The 22,835-nt window shown below is 43.0% G+C and overlaps 1 protein-coding gene across 1 annotated transcript in view; it reads left to right on the forward strand.

Annotated features, from left to right (window-relative positions):
• The first annotated feature begins 2,007 nt into the window (after positions 1 to 2,007).
• The window catches only part of col13a1 (collagen, type XIII, alpha 1), a 106,852-nt gene continuing 86,024 nt past the window's right edge, over positions 2,008 to 22,835 (forward strand). Inside the window, exons 1-2 of the mRNA XM_071901924.2 lie at positions 2,008 to 2,307; positions 8,864 to 8,933. Of these exons, the coding sequence (XP_071758025.1) occupies positions 2,008 to 2,307; positions 8,864 to 8,933 (370 nt within the window). The remainder of the gene's footprint in view (positions 2,308 to 8,863; positions 8,934 to 22,835) is intronic.

A 22,835-nucleotide genomic window follows, 5' to 3' on the forward strand; every position in this document is an offset into this window, starting at 1 on the left:
CATGCAGTATTCCATTAAATATACCAGCAACAAAAGCCTTCCCATGGGATAACAATGTTCTCAAAAGGTGATCTGTGGTCTCATGACTTTCTACTGGTGTTATAAGTCAGTGGTTCTCAACGTGGGATCTGGGGACCACCAGGGGTCCTTGAGGGGGTTCCAGGGGGTCCCCAGCAAATTGGTGAATTATTAAATTTCACCATTATTTCATTTACAAGAAGTTAATACAATTAGAGAACGTTGAAGAATGACTATTTTGATCATAGTTTCTCTGTTATCTCTCTACCTACAATACAGAGAGTCATGGGATTCTGGACAAAATCATATCTGACAATAAAAATATTCTCAGATTTGGGTCAGAGAGATAAAATCTTATCAAATGGGGGTCCGTGGCCCTAATGGGAACTATATTAGTGTCCTTGATATGAAAAAGGTTGAGAATCACTGTTATAAGTGATAATATTATGCTATATACAGCAAAATGACTCTCTTATCTCTGAATGGGAGAGGCCGATTAAAGGTTTATGTTGGCAGTACATCATATGTATTTTTTGGGTGGGTAGGCTATATCACCTCATTTCTGTGTGGTGAGATAACCAGCTCACTCAATAAAACTAAAGCTCAGTTAACACATTTGAATACAGAGTTACAGAGTTTTGTTCGATAAACCCACCTAAGCTCACTTTATTTCCAGAAATATTGTCTACAGCTTTTGATATTTGCAGGAATAAAGTTTACCCACCTTTTTATTTCCAGTAATATAGGCTAGAGTTTACAACTTTTAATATTTGCAGGAATAAAGTTTACCCACCTTTGTATTTCCAGAAATATAGGCTAGAGTTTACAACTTTTAATATTTGCAGGAATAAAGTTTACCCACCTTTTTAGGCTGGCATACATACATCAAAGTATAAATCATAGTTAGTAATATCAAACTGAATAGGGGATAGGGAATTTTAAGCATAATAAAAACATAAAAAACTGAAAACAATGCTTTTCTTAAATCATAATGAATTGTTATTGATATTGGTGTATGGTTTGCGTTATGATGATCACCTACTGGAGATCATACAGTAGTTTACCCTCCTTTTTTCTTCACCACTACATCACCCATCATACATTTCAACTGGCGCTCCACACTTTTCTGCACAGTGCGCACAAGCAGATCACTTACTAAACCCAACAACTTCAGCACATGAGAGCTGAATCCGGGGGAAAAAAAGGCAGAAAAGTGACTGCGTTGTTTTGGACTGACAGCGAGACCGTCAGCGTCGGGCGGTGCATGGTGACTGTGCGTCCTGGCTGTGCGCAACCTAAAAATATCCCTCGCCAAGTGCGCGGATCAAAGAGGGGAGTGGGGTGAGGTGGGAGGGGGGCATGAATCCCGCCCCAACATTTAACCTAAAGCCACTCATAGGAGGAGCGGAGCAGTGCAACGGCGGAGCAAAAGGAGGAGAGAGAGAGAGAGAGAGAGAGAGAGAGAGAGAGAGAGAGAGAGAGAGAGAGAGAGAGAGAGAGAGAGAGAGAGAGAGAGAGAGAGAGAGAGAGAGAGAGAGAGAGAGAGAGAGAGGCTCGGGTTTCAGCGACGCGCACTGACTGCTGACCTGCCCGCAGATAGTAGGAGCGCTCTGAGGAGGACAAGCAGCTTTAATGGAACAGCCGGAGCACAGCGCACAGCAACACAGACGGGGATCATGACTGACTCGATTTGATTCACATGTACAGAATGTCGCGCATTCTGAATTTGATATAGACGCGCATCTTGAAGGCAGCGGCCAGGTAGTTTGGAGACATTTGGAAAGAAGAAGAAGAAGAAGAAGAAGAAGAAGAAGAGGACATCTGCAAAAGTTTGCCCTCCCCAAGGCAGTAACCAAAAAAAAAAGTTGCAGGTCGTTAGGATTTCTGCTCTATTACTCTTCACCTTTTCTCTTCTTGGTGCGTAATTGGATTTCGAGGCGGATAAAACCCGAATAGAGGCATTTTTGAGTCCAAAAATTAAAAAAAAAAATGGAAGAGGATCAGAAGTGGGGAGTTACCGGGAAACCGAGTGCGGGGAGGACTTGCGGCGCCCCGTGCAAAAAGCCGCTTTGGAGAAACTGGAGAGAATTGTCTGGCATCGGCGTTTGCTTCGCATTATCTCTCTTGTCCCTTGGAGTTTGCGTGCTGGTTTTTGCGCGGACGTCGGAGCTGCAGTCGCGGATAGTAAGTCTGGAGCGGCAGCGGGACACGCAGCTCTCCGCGTGGATGTTGTCTCTGGAGCAGGTGGAGCCCGTTATCATGGGACGGCTGGACCAGATTCTGGAGGAGGTGAGCGCTTCCCACTGTGAAACTATGTCCCTAAAGTTCTGGAATATGCATGGAGTCAGGATGATGGGCAGAAAAAAATCCATTCAGGCCAATTTCACTCTTTACAATAAGCTTATCGATAATTAGGCCTATAATTTGCCTAATTAATAAAAAGAGAGTAACAAGTTTGGCTATTACTTAAAGTTTGCCTAACCATTTTCAGTGTAGAAATATGTTATATTGCACAATTTCAAGTGGGATAGATGCTGCTATTAAAGTGCCTTGCTCATTCCAAAAGGGCTCTATAGGCTTCAACCTGTAGGACGCGAATTAGACCAGTTGTTCATGTCATGCTGAGGTGATGGTGGATCATTTCAGAGGTTTTGCAGCAGGTTTATCACTTGATTGAATAGATATTGTCAGCCGATGAACTTATTCATAAGGGAAATAAGCAATGCAAGTGCTGTTCTTGCGCCATCAATCGGGAGAATCATCTAATTAAAGCGTTGACTGGCAAGTTTTATGTTTTTAATGTATCATCCAGGCATGAGATAATAACCTGAGCGGCTTCACCCCGGCCTTTCACATCTGTTGTTTTGAAAGACGCCCCGGTGCTGCCCTTTAATTGACCACTTCCACAGCTACACCAACAAGCTCTTCCAGTGTGATTGAAGTCCCGCGGGGACGCTGTTTTCTCTTCCCCTGTTTGCTTTGGCCGAACTTTTATCATCCCCCCCCCCCCTCCCTCCACTTTCACTCAGCCCATCATCAATGCGCCTGCTGCGGGGAAGGCAAAAGCGCTCCAGTGTTAACCGTGGGTGTCTAAACTGGGTATGGCAAGGTGTGGCACTTGTCACTTAATATTGAGGTTTTTTATCATTATAATATATAGCAAAGATCAAGAAAAAGTTGTGAGAAATCTGTTTGGATGCCAGATCAAAAATCACCAGGGAGCATTCAGGACCAAAGACTAAAAATGTGTCTAATATCTGTCAGTCGCAAATCAATGCTCCACTTTGTCCCCAGAAATTTAGTCTATTTGGAAGTTTTGGTGGGTGAATGATATTAGATGCAGGGACTTTACCATAACTTAGGGTTTTAATGAATTGGACCTCAAGTGTAACAGCCTAAGTGTAAAAAGTGTAAAAAGCAACACTATGCCAGTATTTTCTACCAGTCCACACCCATAAGAGACAAACAACTCTCTCTATACTAATTGTCACAGACACATTAACACTTATTAACACTGGGAAATGTGCTGTGAGCCTTTAGTAGGACAATTCAAGAAGAAACACCTGTCAGACACATGGGATGAAGTAGTCGAGATGACACAGACAATACTAAGGTTGGTGTGGCAAAACGGGGACAATGCGTTTCCATGATATGCACAGGTTGGCAATAAACTGTGCAGGCTCTGGAGCTCCTCAGCGGGGTCCGATGAGGAGAATCTCCCCCCTCTTCGTCTCCAAACGGGCCTCAGGCGACGCAGCCCGCCTCTTTGTTTAGGTCTGCGTGTATAAATAGTCATTATTAATGTGACACGACCACAGATGTGGCCTTTTGTAGAGAGACACACACAACACTGACCAGAATCCACGTCCCTGTCTCCTTCAACCGACGGCGAGTTTCCTCCCGTATGGAAAATGTGAATCTTGAAATTAGCTCCCACTGTTTTCCAGTCCCATTTGGAGCAAATTGTTTTTTTTCTCAGTTACAAATAAGACTTCTTCATCTGCATTTGGTCATGTGGCTCTGTAGGCTTTGTATGTCTGCTGCTATCCAATGTTTTACACAGATCTTCAGTACATTCAAATTTGACCTTTTCCATGCCAAAAAATTCCAAAAACTTACAAGGATTCAGTGTTTCCCCAAGAATTGTATTCTTGTCAGAGTGGAAAAGCCTCTGAAACAGCATTTACACCATCATGGGACACTAAAACTCTCCATTGAAAGCCAGACTGATGAAATTCTTTTAGGTGGGTCAGCAGCTCCTTAAGGCAGAGCGAGGCAGGTTTCACTGCAGGTTTTACAGTCTGCCACCTCTAAAGCTGTTGAGTAAAATCATATCTTCACCTCCATCATATCGACAGTTGATGGTCTAACCCTCGTCAGAGCAATATTCCTTTACAAGCACCTATTTTCCCATTTTAAAAAACAAATTTAAGCGTGGACAAAGGCTCACAGCCCCTCGAACTGGGAGGCTGAATTCTCAACAGGTGTTCAAGTTAAGAAAAAGCCCTTAAAAACACCCCCGAAACACCCTGACTGACCCCCGACCTGCCCCCCCAAACACGCCGTTATCTCGCCCTACGAGTGGCCCCCTTTAACATTTACAATTAGCCACAAAGTGGCCCCCGCGGGCCCGGCAGGAGCCTGGCGCGCATTCTCGGCGCGGGAGCTCGGTGCGAGTCGCAGGCCAGGTTTTGAGGTGCGGAAAAGCGAGAAATACAGTCTCCCTCTGCCCCGGTTTCCTCACTCGGCTCCCCGCGGACCTGTCACCCAATACGCTGTAAAGTATATGTGGTGCTGAGGTGCAGCCACGCCATCGCCGACTGCTGGACACCCACACAGATATACAGTACACACATAACAACACAAACATATGCATAGTCCATAGAAGATTAGGTTCGCCGCACACGGAAAACTCATCGACCGGTTTGTCATCACCTAGAAAAAGCCCGAAACAAACATATACATATGCATTTTTACATACGCATACATACGTTTGTGTGATTTGTGTGTGTGTGTGTGTGTTTCCTGTGTGTCTTTGGGAGTATAAATGCCCCATGTGCTAATCAGACAGCCTAATGCAAACAGCACACTCTTCTAGAAGTGCCCAAGCCACCTCTGCACTTTGTCAGAGCACAGTTAGTGAAGACTCTACGCACACACACACACACACACACACACACACACACACGCACACACTGAATGATCACAGTTCAGAACTCTGCACCACGCTAATACATTACAACTGAGTCAGAGCAAGTATGTTGAGGTTTGTAGATGTTTTGCGTTAAACTCCCAAAAGTCCAAATCTAGAAGCATTGGAGTTCCTCAAGTACTTTATCCTCAGTGTCACAACTTCTACCTCTAGTCTCTTTGATGTGACTTTGAGGTCCAGAGGTGCAGGATTTACAAAAGCAAACACAAGTGCGTTTCCTTAATGATGCATGTAGGCAAACATCAGATCGCTGTCGAGAGCAAAAGAATCAATAGGACACTTTATGACGCAGCGCTAAATGCTTTAGGACCATGTGATTGATGATACCTAAGCGGTAATGGCACGCCTGTTAGATAAATCAGCTGGAGTCAAATAGGGGTAAGTCAATCAAAAACCCGCTGTCTCTCTGTGTGATAAGAGAGATAACGCTAAAGAAGTGGAGGTCGAGGCTGAAAACACCATAGCAGGGCCCCTATGGGCAGCGATGCCAGGTCTTAATATTAATCTGACTGCGGGATAGTAAAAGGTTTTGTCATCCTTTTAAAATAGAATGTTAAAACCAGATCAAAAACCCAGGCATCGGGTTACCATTTAAAGTGGGGAGGCAGAGAGGCGGAGAATGTACCCCCCTCCACCCCCCATTTTTTTATCGCCTCATCCCTTCCCTCACCTCCCTCCCCCCCCCTTTCCTGAAAGGCCTGTGCACCCCAGCTGCTATGCATGCATACACTATGCATCATAATTGGTGTATAGGATATCGCTGTGTGCCCTCGCTAACTAAACATCCCAAAGAAGATGCCTGATAGCATGCACATTGGAATTTTAGTTTGACAAATATTTCTCAGAGGCAGAGCTGCTCTGGGACAGAATTAATCTCATTGGTTGAGTTAAACCTCTGTGGGCGGAGCCAAAGAACCATAGTTTTCTAGCTAAGTAACGTTAGACTTGAAGCCCAGTGAAAAAGACAAGTTAAGAACAAGAAGAAAAAGAAGAGGTAAGAGAGGAAGAAGCTAATATTATGAACCCTAACGCTCTTGCTACTAGCTAAAATAATAATAATAATAAATAATAAATAATAATAAACTACCCATGCTAAGTTATCTAGGTTAGCTAGTTAACCTAGCTTCCCTTCCAAGTTCAAACTAGCTAGCCTATTAGCTATCTAGGTAAGCTAGTTAGCTAGCTGACCTTCCAACATCATGAATGCCATGGTCATGAATGAACAGAAAAAAAATTAGATTTTTATGTATATATTGACGAGAGTTCCTTATTTGCCTTTCGAGTTTGACAGTTAGCTAACTTGTGCTCTGAAAAATTCTGGTTCTTTGGCTCCGCCCACTGAGGCTTAACTCAACCAGTTAGATTATTTCTTCCTCCAGAGCAGCTCTGTAGGAAGACATTTTTGTAGAGCTAAAACTACAATCTGCACTCTCCCTGGCATCTTCTTTGGGGTGGTAAGTTAACAATGGCATACAGTCACATCCTGTATATATTATGATATACTCCGATCTGCAGGTAGCATCGTCAAATGAGTCTTCACAAAGAACAGCCCATTTAATAGTATAGGTGACACATTAGACCATAGAAAAACGTACATCTGTGAGCACACTGTATGAGTAAAAGGCTTATGTATGACAGTCTTTTGAAGTCTGGTCATTACATTTTGCTCCCTCTGGCAGACTTTGCTTTTCACCAGGTTTAAAGACCTGTGCTTGTCACGTTGCGACCTTTGATGTGGTTAGGCGCAGCTTTTAGTGTCATAATTGACTGCTACAATTCAGGTGAAATACCCTGCATTATCTCCATTACCTAGTTGGGGGGAATGTCTTCTTATATGTCCCTTTCAGTTGTTATGTAGCTTCAGGTTTAAACATAGAGAGCTCTGGCTATGTAGCTGGCTTTGTCTTACTAAAGACTTCTCCAGTTGCGAGCAGGGCCTGCCAGTATCAACCAAATAAATTCCTGGAACTATTCATGAATAATATAAAGTGGGTTAAGGGAAAAATGTCCGAGAGTGCAGTCCCGCGATGGATTCCGCATGAGACTTTTAATATTGAATGAGGAGAGCACTTGACTTTTGAATCCCCGGTTATTTTGAGACCGTCGCAGATTTTTAAGAGTGCGTCTGGCAGGTTCGATGTGACTTATCCCCATACTTATGGAATAAAATACTCACGGAAGGGTTCTAGGAGATGCATTAATTTTTAGATGTTCGCAAAGTCTATATCAACTATTGGTTTCTGTTTTCCCCTCACAAGATTCAGCATTACCGCATGTCGTGCAGTGGTGATATATATCCACGTCTGAAACTCTTAAGCCTTAGTGCTTCCTATGGAGCACTTACAGGAAAAATGTCTTTGCGTAACGGTGCATTTTCACGTGAGGACTCATGGTTTGATCCACGGCCGCCATCCCGCACATTGGGATAACAGGCACATGGGGGTAACAGGCAGTACTGAGAATACTGAACCAATGCTTAGAATGACAGTGCCTTCATAACATCCCCTTCAGCACCTGTTGCAGGCCTCTAAACAGCCAGCACTGGCATTCCTCTGCTAGTAACCACCACCAATGGGACCGACTGCTATGCTGCGGGGAATGCACTCGAATGTTTTTGTGTTCTGTTCAGGGTCACATCACAAGCAGCCTTTTGTTGATCTAATGAGGTCAACTGTCACATTTTCATACCTTGATAAAGACTCTCAAAGGTGACTTGTGGCCTTGGGGACGAAGAGCCATATACAGTATGTCCGTTTTAACTTTTCAGATCAGCGTTGTAAGTTGTAGTGTGTCATGTACAGTCCAGTTAGTGGTTGTGTACTTTCAGATGATGCATCACATTCACATTCCAAATCATTTGTATTGGTTATACAATCCTAAGTACAGTGGCTGCTCAGAAAAATCACAAATAACTTAAATGGTTCTTTGCCTGAATGCTTCAATTCTAACAAAATTTATAATTACAATTAGGGTTAGACAGATACACTGTATACAGATTATCAATACTACACTGGTTGTCTATGGGAAGCTCTTAATCAGAATATATTCTAATGCTACATTTTGATTTGATTCCACACAAACATGAAATAATAGCCTATATTGTATTCCTTCCTGGATTTCAGTGGAAAGTTTCAGTGTCTTAATGCTGTTTCAGAGGCTTTTCTACCTTGATAAGAGTAAAATTCTGGGGGAACACTGAATACATGTAGTTTTCTGACATGAAAATGATCAATTGTAAAGTTTTAGTACTGGTCTTAAAATACCCATATCAGTTAAAACTTATCAGGTTTGACTGATATGGGTATCAGTGTTCACCATCATATTGAACTTTATAGTAGTTTAAAGCATTTGACAGCTTGAATGTTGATGGCTATTATCATAGAAGTACTATTCTTTCTATTATGTTGTTAAAATAATGGCTATGGGCAGCTTCAATTGAAAAATATTGGTATTGGTATTAGCTTACAAAAATTGGTTGAAACCCTAATTACAATTGCAATTTGTTCTTGTTCTTCTTTTGACAACAGACATTGCATGTTGGGTTCAGCAGGCCATCCAAAGTGTATTGAAAGTGCACTTAATATAATCTCAACACATTTTAAGATCCCTTTTTTCTGCCCTTCTCCCATGCAGAAGCTTGCAGCGCGGCTACCGAAGACGCGAGAGGCTCGGGACGCTCCCCACAGCTGCTTGTGTCCACCAGGTAAGCCTCTAACTCTCCATCCACCTCCTCCCTCCCCATGTTCCCCACTCTCCCACCCCCCTACTGACTCTGACTCCTTCGCAGCTGGGAGCTCAGGTGTAACCTAGAGGGGCTTTAGCCACAGTGACTAATCGCCACTGCCGCTCACATGCTGCTTTGGTTTCACTCTAGGGGGGGTGAGGACAATTTGCCTTCCTTAGATGGGTCGGTAGATTGGGTCCACTGGAGGGTGGGGCGCTTTGTGAAACCGCTGCCAAAGGGCAAGAGATCGGTCTGCGATAATGAGATCCTAGCCTCATGTTGTTGCCCAACCGGTAAAATCATAAAAAGGACACAAGGATCTCTAAAAACATGCATGTGTGTTTGTGTTTGGACTTGTTGCTATGTGAAGGTTTCATTCATGGCTTTTTATTGACGCAATGCCAGTAACTGTTGTCATTCCTGTTGCTTTGTTCATCCGTGGAAATAATGTGTGACTGCATTGCGATAAGCGGGAGATGAGAGGGGTGAGTTTACACCAGGTTATCTACAGGCAGCCTCTTTATAACACCCCGGGCGAGTAATGACACTTTTATGACTCAAAGCTGCTTGAGCTTGGTAACAGATGACCGCAGAGCGTGTTTTCCCCCGGCTGTTATTGTCCAAGTGGGTGACATCAGCAACTGGAGATAGAATAAAAATGATACAAATACTTCAAGTGTCACAGAAATGATTTTTGGAGGGTTGAAGGGGGAGGGGGTAAGACTGTAAAGATCAAAGCGGAAGGGGAAGAGAGGTGATATTGTTGAATGCTGCATTCTTGACTCTCCGGTCCAGATTCAGCTTTAAGACTAATCTGCCAAGGCTGGCACCGTTTAAGTGGACCAATCTGATTTGAGATTCTAGGAAGAAAACACTCTCTTGCTGCCTGCATCTTGCAGCAATGATAGCAGCCATTCTGAATGGACAATGATGGAATGATGGAGTCCAAATTTAGAAGCGTTGCAATGGTCTTTGATCAATGTCTTTACCTTTCAAAGGATCTTATATATGCTACAATAACTTGGGGGAGTTGGTGATGCAAAGTGTTTTGGGCTATTAACTATTAATAACTACAATAATTAGATTTACATATAATTTACATTATGCATTACCATGATAGGAGCAAAGAGGCTTTATGCGCGCTTTTGGCTTTCTGATTTGGTCATTTTGGTGATATAGCGCAGTGTTTCTCAACCTTTTTCATATCAAAGACCCCTAATTTAGTCCACATTAGGGCCACGGACCCCTATATGATGAGATTTTGTCTCTCGGACCCAAATCTGAGAATATTTTTATTGTTAGATATGATTTTGTCCAGAATTCCATGACTATCTGTATTGTACGTAGAGAGATAACAGAGAAACTATGATCAAAACAGCCATTCTTCTACATTCTCTATTGTGTTAACTTCTTGTAAATGAAATAATGCTGAAGTTTAACAATTCATCAATTTGCTGGGGACCTCCTGGAACCCCCTCAAGGACCCCTGGTGGTCCCCGGACCCCACGTTGAGAACCACTGATACAGCGCACTCTTCCCTGCACAGACTTTTAAATGAATCTGAGCCTCAGTTTGAGGAGGGGCAACAACTGAAAGGGCTCTAGTGGGTTTTACTGGTATACAAGTATCTATTGCACTTGATACTGTACATGCCAAACGGTGCCCTCGCTCTGCACTTGTGCCCTTCGGCTCGCTCAGACACGATGACAAGCGGAGGTGTATTTCCAGCTCAGTTGGCAGTGGGGGCCATTTTGTGTCACATTGGGTCATGATGCAAGCTGGCGTGACGAGGTGGCATCGTCGAGGCATTCCTGGATAACCAGCCGCATCACACTGTGTACCGGCCATCTGGGTTTGACTATGGCAGCAATGAGTGCCTACTGCCTACAACAAAACATCAGTACTTCTTTATGGAGGATTAATGGTTTTAGTTAATCGCTCAAAAATAGTAGTATGCACGTCCAAAGACTTAAACATAAACTTCGGAAAAAAGCCACAGGCCCACCCCTCTTTGTATAACATAAATGTGTCTGACTATCTCTCTCTTTATTGTTCACCATTTTTGGCCATATTTAATGTTTCTTATGAAAGAGCACGTGCCTCTGTTTTACCTCGACTTGGGTCAAATGACTTTGTGGAACAGACTCAAAAAGAAACAGAAATGACTTTTCTCGGATTGACCTTGTCTGACATAATTAGATTGTCCTAAACATTCTGGCAGACTTAAGTAAATGAAAGACTGCCAATCAATAATTAGGTCAGATTTGCATCCCGGGGCTCTAAAGCAGCTGAGTTGTTGCTTTGTCCCAGTGGCGGACTGTCGTAACTCCTTCAGCCTCTAAAGCCACCTGTTTCCCTGCTGCAGCCCCCCAGGTGGTAGTTATTAAGTAATTAGGTAGGGGAAGTGTGTGTGTGTGTGTGTGTGTGTGTGTTTGTGAGCACGCATCTACTAGCATGCTTCCCCATTGTGGAATTGTGTGTTTTTTTCAACTGTAGTCCCATTTTTCAAGAGACCTGAGAACACAAAATGGCATAAAACGGAAACAACATAAAAATGACAAAGAAAAGCAAGCTAATGCTTTTTTATTTCTATGTTTCTGCTGTGTGTGTGTGCATAGTGTATGTGTGTGTGTGTGTGTGTGTCTACCAGGCTGTCTTGTCTGCCTCCCATCCCCACAGCCCCTGTGAGAACAAGGGGAGGTGCCAGCCACCACACATTAGTGCTAATTGGCCTTGTCAATAGGATGTTAGTGTTTTAACGTCGGTGGTTAAGTGTCTGCGGGACGGCCCGTGAACGCCAGTTAAGGTGGCGCTTCAGTCGCCGCTTCACAGGAGCTTCTCCGGTCCTGCAGGTGTGGAAGCCTTTCAACTCCGAGCCTTCCAGATGGTCTGCGGGTTTTATGGCTTCTCGTGAGTTTCTGTGTCCCACAGCAGTTCAGATGGGGTATCGGAAGATGCTTTTACATTTGTGACCCCTATTTTTGTTAAGGTTCGATTTTGGACATTTTGGCCTTTATTAGATATTGGAGAAGGACAGGAAACGGGAGATGACATGCAACAAAGGTCCTGGTCCAGATCTGAACCCAGGACATTGTGGTTACATAGTACGTGCCTCAGACCTCGCTAGACCTCCATTTTAACGGTAAATGTTAGACATCTTTTTAGAAATTCATATCTTTTAGGGTTTGACAAATATGGGTTGTTGAAGGCTATACTGCTATTTTTGCATTGAAGCTGCCGCCGATATTTTGTACCAAAATACAAGAATTGAGTGTGAATTTCACAATTTTCAGAATGGGAAAAGCCTCTGAAACAGCATTTAGATCATGGAACACTAAAACTCTCCATTGTAAACCGGGATGATAATAATACGTATTCATGCATTTGTGTGGAATCCAATCAATGGTACATTAGAATCGATTTGGGTCAAGGGCTTCCCATAGGCAACCAGTGTAGCACTGATTGATTATAATACAAATCACCATATCCATCATATCAGAGGCACCTGGACCATATCAGATTTTGAATAAAAGTCCAATATCGGCCCCTTATATCAGTCCAACCATAGTGTCCAAGAACTCCTCTTGCCTGTTTAGGCAGGTCTGCATGGCTGTTGTGTCTTTGGCAGGCCCTACCCTGTCTGTTTTGCTGAAGTGAACTGTGGGATGTATAGATGGCTATAGGGCGCCGTCCCAGGGCCCACCTGGCCCCTGCCAGTCAGCACCAGCTGTACACTCTGTTCACATGACTGCCGTGCTTTTGATTGTTTGCAGTGCAGGCGACCGAAACGCACTGAGACACAACGCCTGGGTTGAAGGGCCAGGGACTGGAACTCATGTTGTTTGATTACACAGAAATATGAATTAGATGAAACAGGATGATGAATGAAAATAGGAAGGAGGGAAGGAAGGAAGTAGGTAATCCATCTATCAACAAACTCATGACTAACAAACTGGAAACCTGATTTATATGCATAACACCTTTTAGTAAGTAACAATCCACACTATTTTCATCTGAATAAATGTCTGTTTTGCTGCTCTCTATCACTGATTGCTATAACACAACAGTGACTCAACCTCTAGCCAGTTCATGAAAGCTTTTCCATTTGCTCTTCTAAACACCCGGTGTCTGCTAGGTCTTTCCTGGGAAAAATCCTCTGGCATACAGAAGTGACGCATTTTACGTTTCTGATTTGTTTGGAATAAACAGAAGAAGAACTTTGCAGTTTGTAGCCAAAGTAAAAAATGACAACAACAAACATGCGTACTCTATAATGAGTCCAGGACAAAGAACATCACAAGCTTCTCAGCCCCTCAGCAATAAAACAAACTATGTGGTCATAGTTTTCCCTATTGTGGGAGAAGTAAACAAATATGCAGTCCATGCAGTTTTGAATACACTGCTTTTCTAACCGCCAGCCAGCGTGTGTGAGTGTGTATTAACTTGAAGGACGCTGGGTATTATTCTGAGCTTGACATGTTTGCGGGCGGCCTGTGAAAAATGAACTTTGTAGAGATGCTAAAAGCAGAGCAGCAGTATGTGAGACATTTCAGGTCTCATAGGTGCCACAGAGTCTGTTGTCTTTCAAATGTTTATCGTGACCATGAAGTGGTGCAATAGGCCTAAAAATATGCGGGACGTACATGCTGTTTTAAGTGGATGGAAATGAATTACCAGACACATGGCTTATGGCTGAGTGGGCCCATATTAACAGTCTGGGTATGCTGTGTGTGTGTGTGTGTAACCACTACATGGCCCTATTAGGGTTTGACTGATTTGGGGTTTTGAAGGATACCGATACTGATATTTTTGGATTGAAAGTGCTGATAGCTGATATTTTGTGCCAATTTATGTAAATAAAAAAAATCACAAAACTACAAGTATTTAGTATTTTATCCAGAATGTTCTCCTTGTTAGGGTGGACAAGCCTTTGAAACAACATTTAGACCATCATGGGACACTGAAACTCTCCACTGAACCCGGATAATAATAATAATACTTGCATAAAGTTTGATCAAAATGTCACATTAGAATCAATTGAGGTTAGAGTCTTCCCATAGACAACCAGTGTAGTATTGATCAATAATAAATATGTAATCAATCAAACTGCATCATATCCATCATATCAGAGATGGACCACACTGACTGGACCAGATCTGATTTTGAATAAAAGGCCAATATCGGCCCCATATATCAGTCTAACCCTAGCCCCTGCTGTGTATCAGAACATGGTCTAGTGTATGTGTCACCTCTCAGTCTGCGTCACATGCTAGCCAGCCATCTTTAGAGCCACAATTCCAACAATCAAGATTCTTAGCTGAGGATATGAATATTCCACAGAGCCTCCGGGTTTAAGAGCCTTTGTTTTCATTGGCAACAAAGGCACGATTTGTCAGATTTGTTTGTTATAATGACCTGCATACTTTTGGGTCTTAACAAGTCCTGAATCATATTTAAATATTTTGGGAAGGAATTAGCAGAGTTAATTGGCTTACATTTTTGGGGTTGATACTAATACTACAGGCTTTGTTATATGTGGTAGTTCAGTAATAATTTTTTGTTGAAGGTTTCATCTTTCAACTTGTACTACTTTGAACACATGCAATTGTAGTAGTACTTGTATAGAAAATGTGTGAATATCTTTCTCTTAAAGGAGGCATTAAGCAATGTATGATCTCTATCGGCCTCTATTGGTGACCTGTAGGAACTGCAACAACATTGACCCCCCATGGATCTATGGTGGGCTGTAACTGACACAAACAGTAAAGTCACATTTTCACAATAGAGAGCAGTAAGCTTGCTAATTAGAGCCGAGATAGTGGAGGAAAAATATGACTTATTGCACCGTTGAGTGTTACTATTGTAAGTTTTGCTCAGTAACCACCAGAGGGTGAGGAAGTTCACGTCCTGGTCAGATAAACAGAGACTGAAGGGTGTGTGTGTTTCTATGTTCGTGCTGGTGTGAGGTCGGACCATTGTTAAAGCCTGCGTGTGCTTTCAGGACAAGAGGATACAGTGTGTATACATTACACTCTGTGATTTATGGGTGTGAAAATACGCAAGCAAGTGGTCATCGGGGCCCCATCCAGGACTGTCATAAACAATGTTTACATTTTTATTTAGAACATGGTACTATGTCGGGCAGAGAGAGAGAGAGCGATTGCACAATGGCCAAACGACAAAAACCATAAACTATTGTCAGTGCACAAAACAAACCTAAGGTCATATTTGTTTAAACGAGCCACGTGAGTACAAGTTTGTCCCACATCGGTCAAAGCAAAGAGAAGCTCGAGTTCAGGCCCAAAGTCAGAGAATTGACTTGATTCACCATATTGTTGCTGGGGAGAGGCTGAGTGGCACTTTCTTGGATGGAGAGGGAAGAGAAAAGGAGAGGGGAAAGGATTGGGAGACAGCAACACCCCCCCTCCTCCCTCTTCCCTCTCTTGTCGATCGCATTTCCGCCTCACCAAAGACGCCCCGACTCTCAGGATTTAGTTGCTTTGTGCCTCGGCATCACAATGCTGCAAGGACTTCAAGCTATGGGGGAGGGTTATGTATGTGAGTCTATATGATCAAGTTGGACTGATGTGAGTTTTTTGAAGGCTGATACAAAAGTCGATACTGATATGTTTGGATTGAAGCTAATATTTTGGTTTTGGTTTGGTTTTCATTCGTTTTTGCGCATCTATGTTGCGTGTTACCACAATTCTATCTTGAGAATAGCCTGTCATTGCCACTTCGGAGGGTTGGCCAACATGAAACCCTCCGCCCCACATTGGCTCGGAACAGGGCAGGGCTGGAAGGGTGGATTAGTGTTGGGTAAAAACGAGAAAGAGATGGGGGGGGTCCAGCAGAAAAGAGGGTCGGAGGGTTGGGGAGGGGGGGTTAAAGGCCTTTTAAGCCTGCCGCCGCTGAGGGAGGAAGTCGGCTTTGACAGTTTACCTGGCTGGGATCCCAGGGGAAGCCATGAGCAGAGAACAGAGGCGTGTAATCTGAACCCCCCCCACCCCCCACCCGCCTCCTCCCCCCCGCCCTGCCGCACAGCCTGGCAGCCTGGCATGGTTGGCATAGCTCAGCCCTCACCCCATTCAGACCGTTGACACACACACACACACACACACACACACACACACACTATATCTAGGTTTTGGTTGGGTATGTCGACAGATATACAGCGCGACGGGACAGAATTTATTGGAGAGGTCGTCCATAATGTTACATGTGGCATAAAGAGGACAACTGTAGATTCACTCTGTTTGCTCAAATTAAATTCTGGTGTCGGCATGGTCACTGGTAGGACATTTTCTCCACACGGGAAGTGACGAATCAAAACTTAAGAATGAAATCCAAAACACAGCAGTGAGCAGCGCTCTGTCCAGAGAAAGCCATTTTTGTTGCTCAGATCACCTGTCAGTCAAACAGTGTGTCCGGTACTGTGACGTCTTTCTCCCTGGATTTTCTGTTGATGCAGTATGAGTTTCTCTTTTCTTTGTCTGTTCAGCCATGGTGGCTATCACTGCTCATGCTAACTACCCAGTTCTTCTATTTATTCTGAACAAACTGGAAATGTAAAACGCATCACTTCCTGTGGGCTAGGGGATTTTTCCCAGGAAAGAGCTACCAGACACTGAGTGCAAATAGAAAAGCTTTCATGAACTGGCTACAGGTTCATGAAACACATGAAAATGTCGTAGATCATTACTTTAAATATAAAATATATTCTAATCCCTTTTACAAAGCAGTTAAAAAACTTTTGAGATCAGCACAAGTTCTATTCCCAGCCACTTCATGGTAACACTAAAAGAGCTTAGCTGTGCTTGTGTCCATCAAATCTAAATAGGACACTGCTTAGGACAGGAGGACAACTTGCGTAGACAGTGCTATGTGCAAACATTGTGCCTTTTTTATTGCCCCAAGGTACAAACCCTTGTCCAAGGGGCTCCGGTGCCAATATGGCAGCCGGAGCGGCGGTGCAACTGGGGGGCAACTGGATCTCCGGGCACTCAGAGCATTCCCACAAGTCTGCCTGCTGACAGACCACTGCTGCCTACAGCCTCGGATCAAAGAGAGCTGGAGGCTGAAGTGTGTGTGTGTGTGTGTGTGAGAGAGAGAGAGAGAGAGAGAGAGAGAGAGAGAGAGAGAGAGAGGCAGGAAGAGAGAGAGAGCAATTGCCAAGATACAGTCCAAAAAAAAAAAAAAACACCCAACCACTCACCTAGGTAATCTGTTCAGGGTTTGGACAACTATGGGTTTTTGAAGATAGATATGAGGTATGATAACGTCAGAATGCACTTATGCCTAGATGTAACATTTTTATTAGGGTTTGATTATGTTTTGGAAGACTGATACTGATAGTCCTGGCAGTTTGAAATTGCCAGTAGTTGATATTCTTTGTCAACATGTCTTTAAATTTGACTATTTTCATGCTCCAAAAATTCCAAGAAATTACAACTATTCAGATAGGCAAAGCCGCTAAAACATCATGTAGACCACGGGACACTAAAACTCTCCGTTGAAACCCAAGATGATAAACCCTATTCACGCATACTTGTGTGGAATCCGATCAAAACGTCTCATTAGAAGCAGTTCAGGTTAAGGACTTCCCATAGACAACCAGTGTAATGTTGATCAATTCTACAATAAATATGTAATCAATCAAACTGCATCATATCCATCATATCAGAGGTGGACCACACTGACTGGAACATATTGCTAATGCTGTCCTACCAGGTAATACAGAGCCCTCTCTCTTTTTTCGTCCTGTATAAATATTCTGTCTGCTGTAGATATAGTTGCAGCTAAAAAAGACCCCTGCGATGCCCTTGTAAACAAGAGGCTTCCTCTAATCTTTGCGGCTGGGGGGGGGGGGGGGGGGGGGGGGGGGGGGGGGGTCCTGGGGTCGCGGAGCCGGTTATTTAAGGAGTCCCCCAAGTTCACCTTGACATCTCTGCTGACAGGAAGAGAGCCTGGCAGATCCCCTTTCTTCGCTCGTGATAAGTTTACAGCGCAGCTGCCAGTGTGTGGCCATACTCGGAGGAAGGCTGCCGGTATGGGGAGGGGAGAGAGGAGGGGCGGGCTGGGATCGTGACACTGTGAGAGAAAGGAGGAAGACGAGGAATGGACAAAGGTGAGGAGGACGGAAGTGAAAAAAGATGTTGTTAACGGGGCGTTAAGTAATCTATGACTTTTATCAACCTCTACTGGAGATCAGAGGAATTACAACAACATGGACAGTGGCTCTGGTACAGCTTACGGTGGCCTGTAATTGACACAAACAATAAAGTCACATTTTTACAATAGAGAGGAATAAGCTAGCTAATTAGAACAGAGTTCCAACAGTAGAGGTACCATATCGCAATGCACAATATTTGTAATAATAATCCTACTTTGTCATTTGCTTTGCATTTTATGGTCATTTTGTACTATGGGTATAGTTGGGTATCAAGAACTCAATGCCAAACTGGGTACCACTCCCTGATTGGTCAAAACCGGAACCCCAATACGCTCCTGGACAAACATTCATAGCGTAAAAGCATTACCTTTACGCTACTTATGTCCCCTTTAAAGTCACAATGAAGCAGCATTTTGAGAGCATCTTGCTTCCTTAATGTGATCTATTTCCTGTTAGAACAGGATATGGGGGCGGGGCATAACACAGGGAGGAATCATTCAAAAGTGTCAACCAATGGGAAATCAGTAAGGGAGAGCAACACGGTTTTATTTGATGGGAGTGGGCGGAGGGGCGGGATTGTTCAAAAATCGTTTTATTGGTTGGAATTTTTCTGTACGCCTCCTAGTACACGATGATGTCACCACTAAATATTTTCAGTTTTCCAGGAGGTAAAAGAAATATGATTTTGATATAAAAATACAATAAAATATTGGGAATAAATTGTCAAATAGGTGTAGGGTATGATAAAAATGAGCTAAAAAGTGAAAAAGTAATTTTTCATGTCAGTGACTTTAATATATTGTAATTATGAATTAATGTAAATTTTTTTGGTTTTAAAATTTAAAATGTTGATCTGAAAAAAAGAAGAGTGCAAGAAGAAAAATGGAGCAGCAGTCTAGGTAGAAGGAGAAAGTCCGAGGAGGTGAGCTGCACTGAACTCCAGTAGGTGAATGAGGAGAGTGGACCATCTGGTTTCCTCATAATAAATGTTGTCCTGAGCTTTCAGCCACCTGATCTCCTCTCTCTCCCACTGTTCCAGCTCTAATACAACACACACTCAGCGCACACTCACATCCTAAACTTGTTAGCATCTTGTTTGGAAAGTGTTCACAGCCAACTCCGAACGCTCCGCTCTGAAGAAATGTCTTCATGGCCGTTTGCCTTCCCCCTCGCCGTCTCTTCGGGACTGGATTTGAGAGATACAAATGGGGAAAGAGGGTGTGTTTGTGTGTGTGTGTGTGTGTGGGCGGTGTTTGTTATGCGCGTTCAGGGTCAGAAATTAACTGGGGAAAATTCCCTTGAACATTTATTAAATGGCCATGAAATTAGAACTGAGGAGGTAAAAAAAATGCACCCGATAATTGGGAATCCCCTATTTCGCATTCCACCCTGTTCACATGTTTTTCTTTGAATTGTCATATATTCATGCGTGGACTACTGTTCCTTATCTTATCTTATCTTATCTTATCTTATCTTATCTTATCTTATCTTATTCTATCTTATCTTGGGCCACCGTAGGTTTTTGATTAGAAACAACCTGAAGCATGTTGGCACCACACAGCCAGTCTTCACCTAGTCTTTCCTGTCTCTCTCTACTTTGAACTGTCAAATAAAGGCAAAAATGCCCAAAAAATAATCTTAAAAAAAATAGAAAAATGGAGGGGTGGATGATGGACTGCTCAGGGACAGAGAGAGGAAAACGGCACCATGCTCTTCTGTAAGACCTGCAGCCAGTTTCCAGCAGTGGGATAGAAGTTTAAACAAATCCTAGTGGTACAAATTGAGTCTCTATTTGCCAAAATGCACATGCAGAAGAAAAATTGCTCCCGAAATGGACAAGAATTACCCCAAAAATCAAATCCAGGGGTTAAAAAGTGCCCTATGTGAAGCAAAAGTTAACTTCTTACTCTTGGGTCTTTGGCTTATTCAAAAGAGCGTCAGCATTTTAGACACTTGTGAATTAGACCTTCGGCCATGCAAGGCCCTGCTGTATCTCATTTCCCGCTGGCCCGTCCGGCGCATGTTTGCGTGAATAGGATTTAGGAAATGCACAGTCATTCAGCGAGAGCCGACCGCAAACGAGCGCCCCATTTCTGCTGTTACAAATAAAAGCATGATAGTGAATACGGCAAGGTGAAATTAGATGTAATTGAATCTGACCTTCCCCCCAGTGCGCACCCCCCCCCCCCCCACCCACCCCTACCCACCCCACCCTCCACTACAATTACGGCTCAGCTGCCTCTTATGGGAAAAAGAGGTTCCAAATGGAAGTCTAGCTGTCTTGGCATGGTGCAGCGCTATGCCGCTGCGGTCCGACCCCCAAGAGGGTTTAGAAATTATTTACGTGAATTCGTTATCGGTTTGTTACGCTCGAACATGTGGCGAGCAGCAGGGGACATGGATGCAAATTTTGACGATAGATACAAGGAGGGTTCAGCATTTCCTACTAAAATAAACAAAGCGCAAGTGGTGAAAAGGGATCATAGAAGTTGCACCTCGAGTGTCTAAACGGGATGGTAAATGTGACCAGTTTTCTCAACATCTGGTTCACTCGCTCAAACCTTTTGTAACATCAGCCACCGTTGAAATCCAAGCTCAATTTTTGGGAGCTTAGGACAAAAATTTGGCCGAAAGCCTCTTCATAAACATGCATCTGAGGAATTGAAAGTTGTAAAACTATGTGAGGGCAAAATATTCCTTATTTACCTTGGACGAAGACCACCAAACACATACATAAGCTTAATTTTCAAAGTCAGATGTTAGTCTTATGGACAGTTGAGTGGTTTTCCAGATGGTACTGAAATTTGCTGAAGTTCCCAAACAAAACAACTGGAGCTTACAGGTTTTGATAATGCTGGTTGATCTGATGTTTTACAGATATGGTATTCAGTCGGGTTGTATATAACGAACAAAATGTGTTTGTTCTATCAAAATTCTATATATCGCAATACAAAAATGTGACAATACGTATCGCAGGGCAGAAAAATGAATCGCGATATTAGCTTAATTTTATTCTGCTGTAGTAATCACAAATGAGACGCTTGACCATCACAATTTCACAAGCTCTCCATCCAAATTATATTATTGTCACTTTGTAATGACATTTTTAAATTGTTGTTTTCATTCTAGCAAGCCAATGGCATCGCTCCGATGCTGGAGCATGTTTTTTGATGTTGATTGGAATATTCGTCAGCTAATCAAGGAATTGTTGCATTTGGAAGAGGTGGCATCAGGTAGAAATCCCTTGGTTCTGATATGAACTGGACTCTATACTTTATTGTGACAGTTGCTGGGTTTCCATCCATGTATTTTTTTTGGCGAATGATGATGTATCAAATCAGAGAAGCTGAAAGGAAACAGAAATGTTTCTCCCATGTGCTTGTACGACCATCAGTTGGTTAGATACATATCACCAAGTGCGTTTCTTTATTTTCGTCTTCGGATGAAAGCATGAAATATGGTCAACATAAGCTGACACCAAAGGACCATAACAATACTGATCAATTATTAAACCTTCTTTTCATTTTTTTTTATACATGTTTATTCAGACCTTCAGGAAGCTGATTTATTCACAAATTCACATTTTATATTTTTTCGACATTTAAAAAATTTGCGCAAAATTTGCTTGACCATTGGATGGAAACACAGCAACAGTGACCTACAGTTACTATTCTTTCATTGGCATACATCTATTGTGCAGTAGATGCATGCCTGTTAAGCTAATGTGAGTCATTAAGATGCATTTATTCAATAATGGGTGTTTACAGGAAACTTGATATAAGATGTCTTGTGAGTGTGCGGCCCCCAACTCTGAGACTGAGACCCCCCCCAACACACACACACACACACACACACACACACACACACTCCCAGTTTGGCATACAGTCTGCGAGGCCTCTATTGCTTTGCTCCAGACATCCTGTGGGTATCGGAGCGATTTAGCAAACCCACAGGGAGCACGCTCTTATGTTAACAGACCTGGGCCGCCTGCCAACAACAGCACGTTTCATAGGCATTTTTCGAATGGGAAAAAAAAAAATCAAGAGTTATTTTTTTTCTTTCTTTCTCCCACTGCCTGCAGGAGGGCAAGGGGAACGGTAGTTAAAATTGCAGTAGCTCATTTGCAAAAGGTCACGTATCACCTTTGGAGTTCAGTTGTAATTAGGGGCACATGAAAGACTTGGCCAAAGGGGACACACGCGCACACACTCACACACACACACACACATACACACACACACACACACACACACACACACACACACACACTTTGGTCTCTTCCACATATGGCCTTGTGCAACTGACCGCAGAGGGAATCGCGTGAATCTTTAAGCAGTCCTTAAAAAGTCTGAAAAAGTCTTAGATGATCTAAATGTAAGGCCTTAAAAAGTATTAAAATGTGTTAAATCCAGCAATTAAGTGTCTTAATTTTTTTACCATGGCTTGCAGACTTATTTTCAATAATAAGTTTCAATAGACAGTGGTATTGACAGATTCTTCTTTAAAAAGTCTTAAAAAGTCTTAAATTTGTCTTTCTGAAAGCTGCAGATACTGCATGGTGTCACCAGCTGATAGGTCAAATGAAAGCACTTGAATGCTGAATGTTAATAAGGGCTAATGAGGGTATGTGTAAGTTCGCATCCCCGGCAGTTAATAGGCCTGACGACGCGGGCCATCTGCTTTGGATCACGGTCTGATTGGCCGAAGGA

Source organism: Centroberyx gerrardi, chromosome 15, assembly GCF_048128805.1.
Source record: "Centroberyx gerrardi isolate f3 chromosome 15, fCenGer3.hap1.cur.20231027, whole genome shotgun sequence".
In the NCBI taxonomy this organism is placed as follows: Eukaryota; Metazoa; Chordata; class Actinopteri; order Beryciformes; family Berycidae; genus Centroberyx; species Centroberyx gerrardi.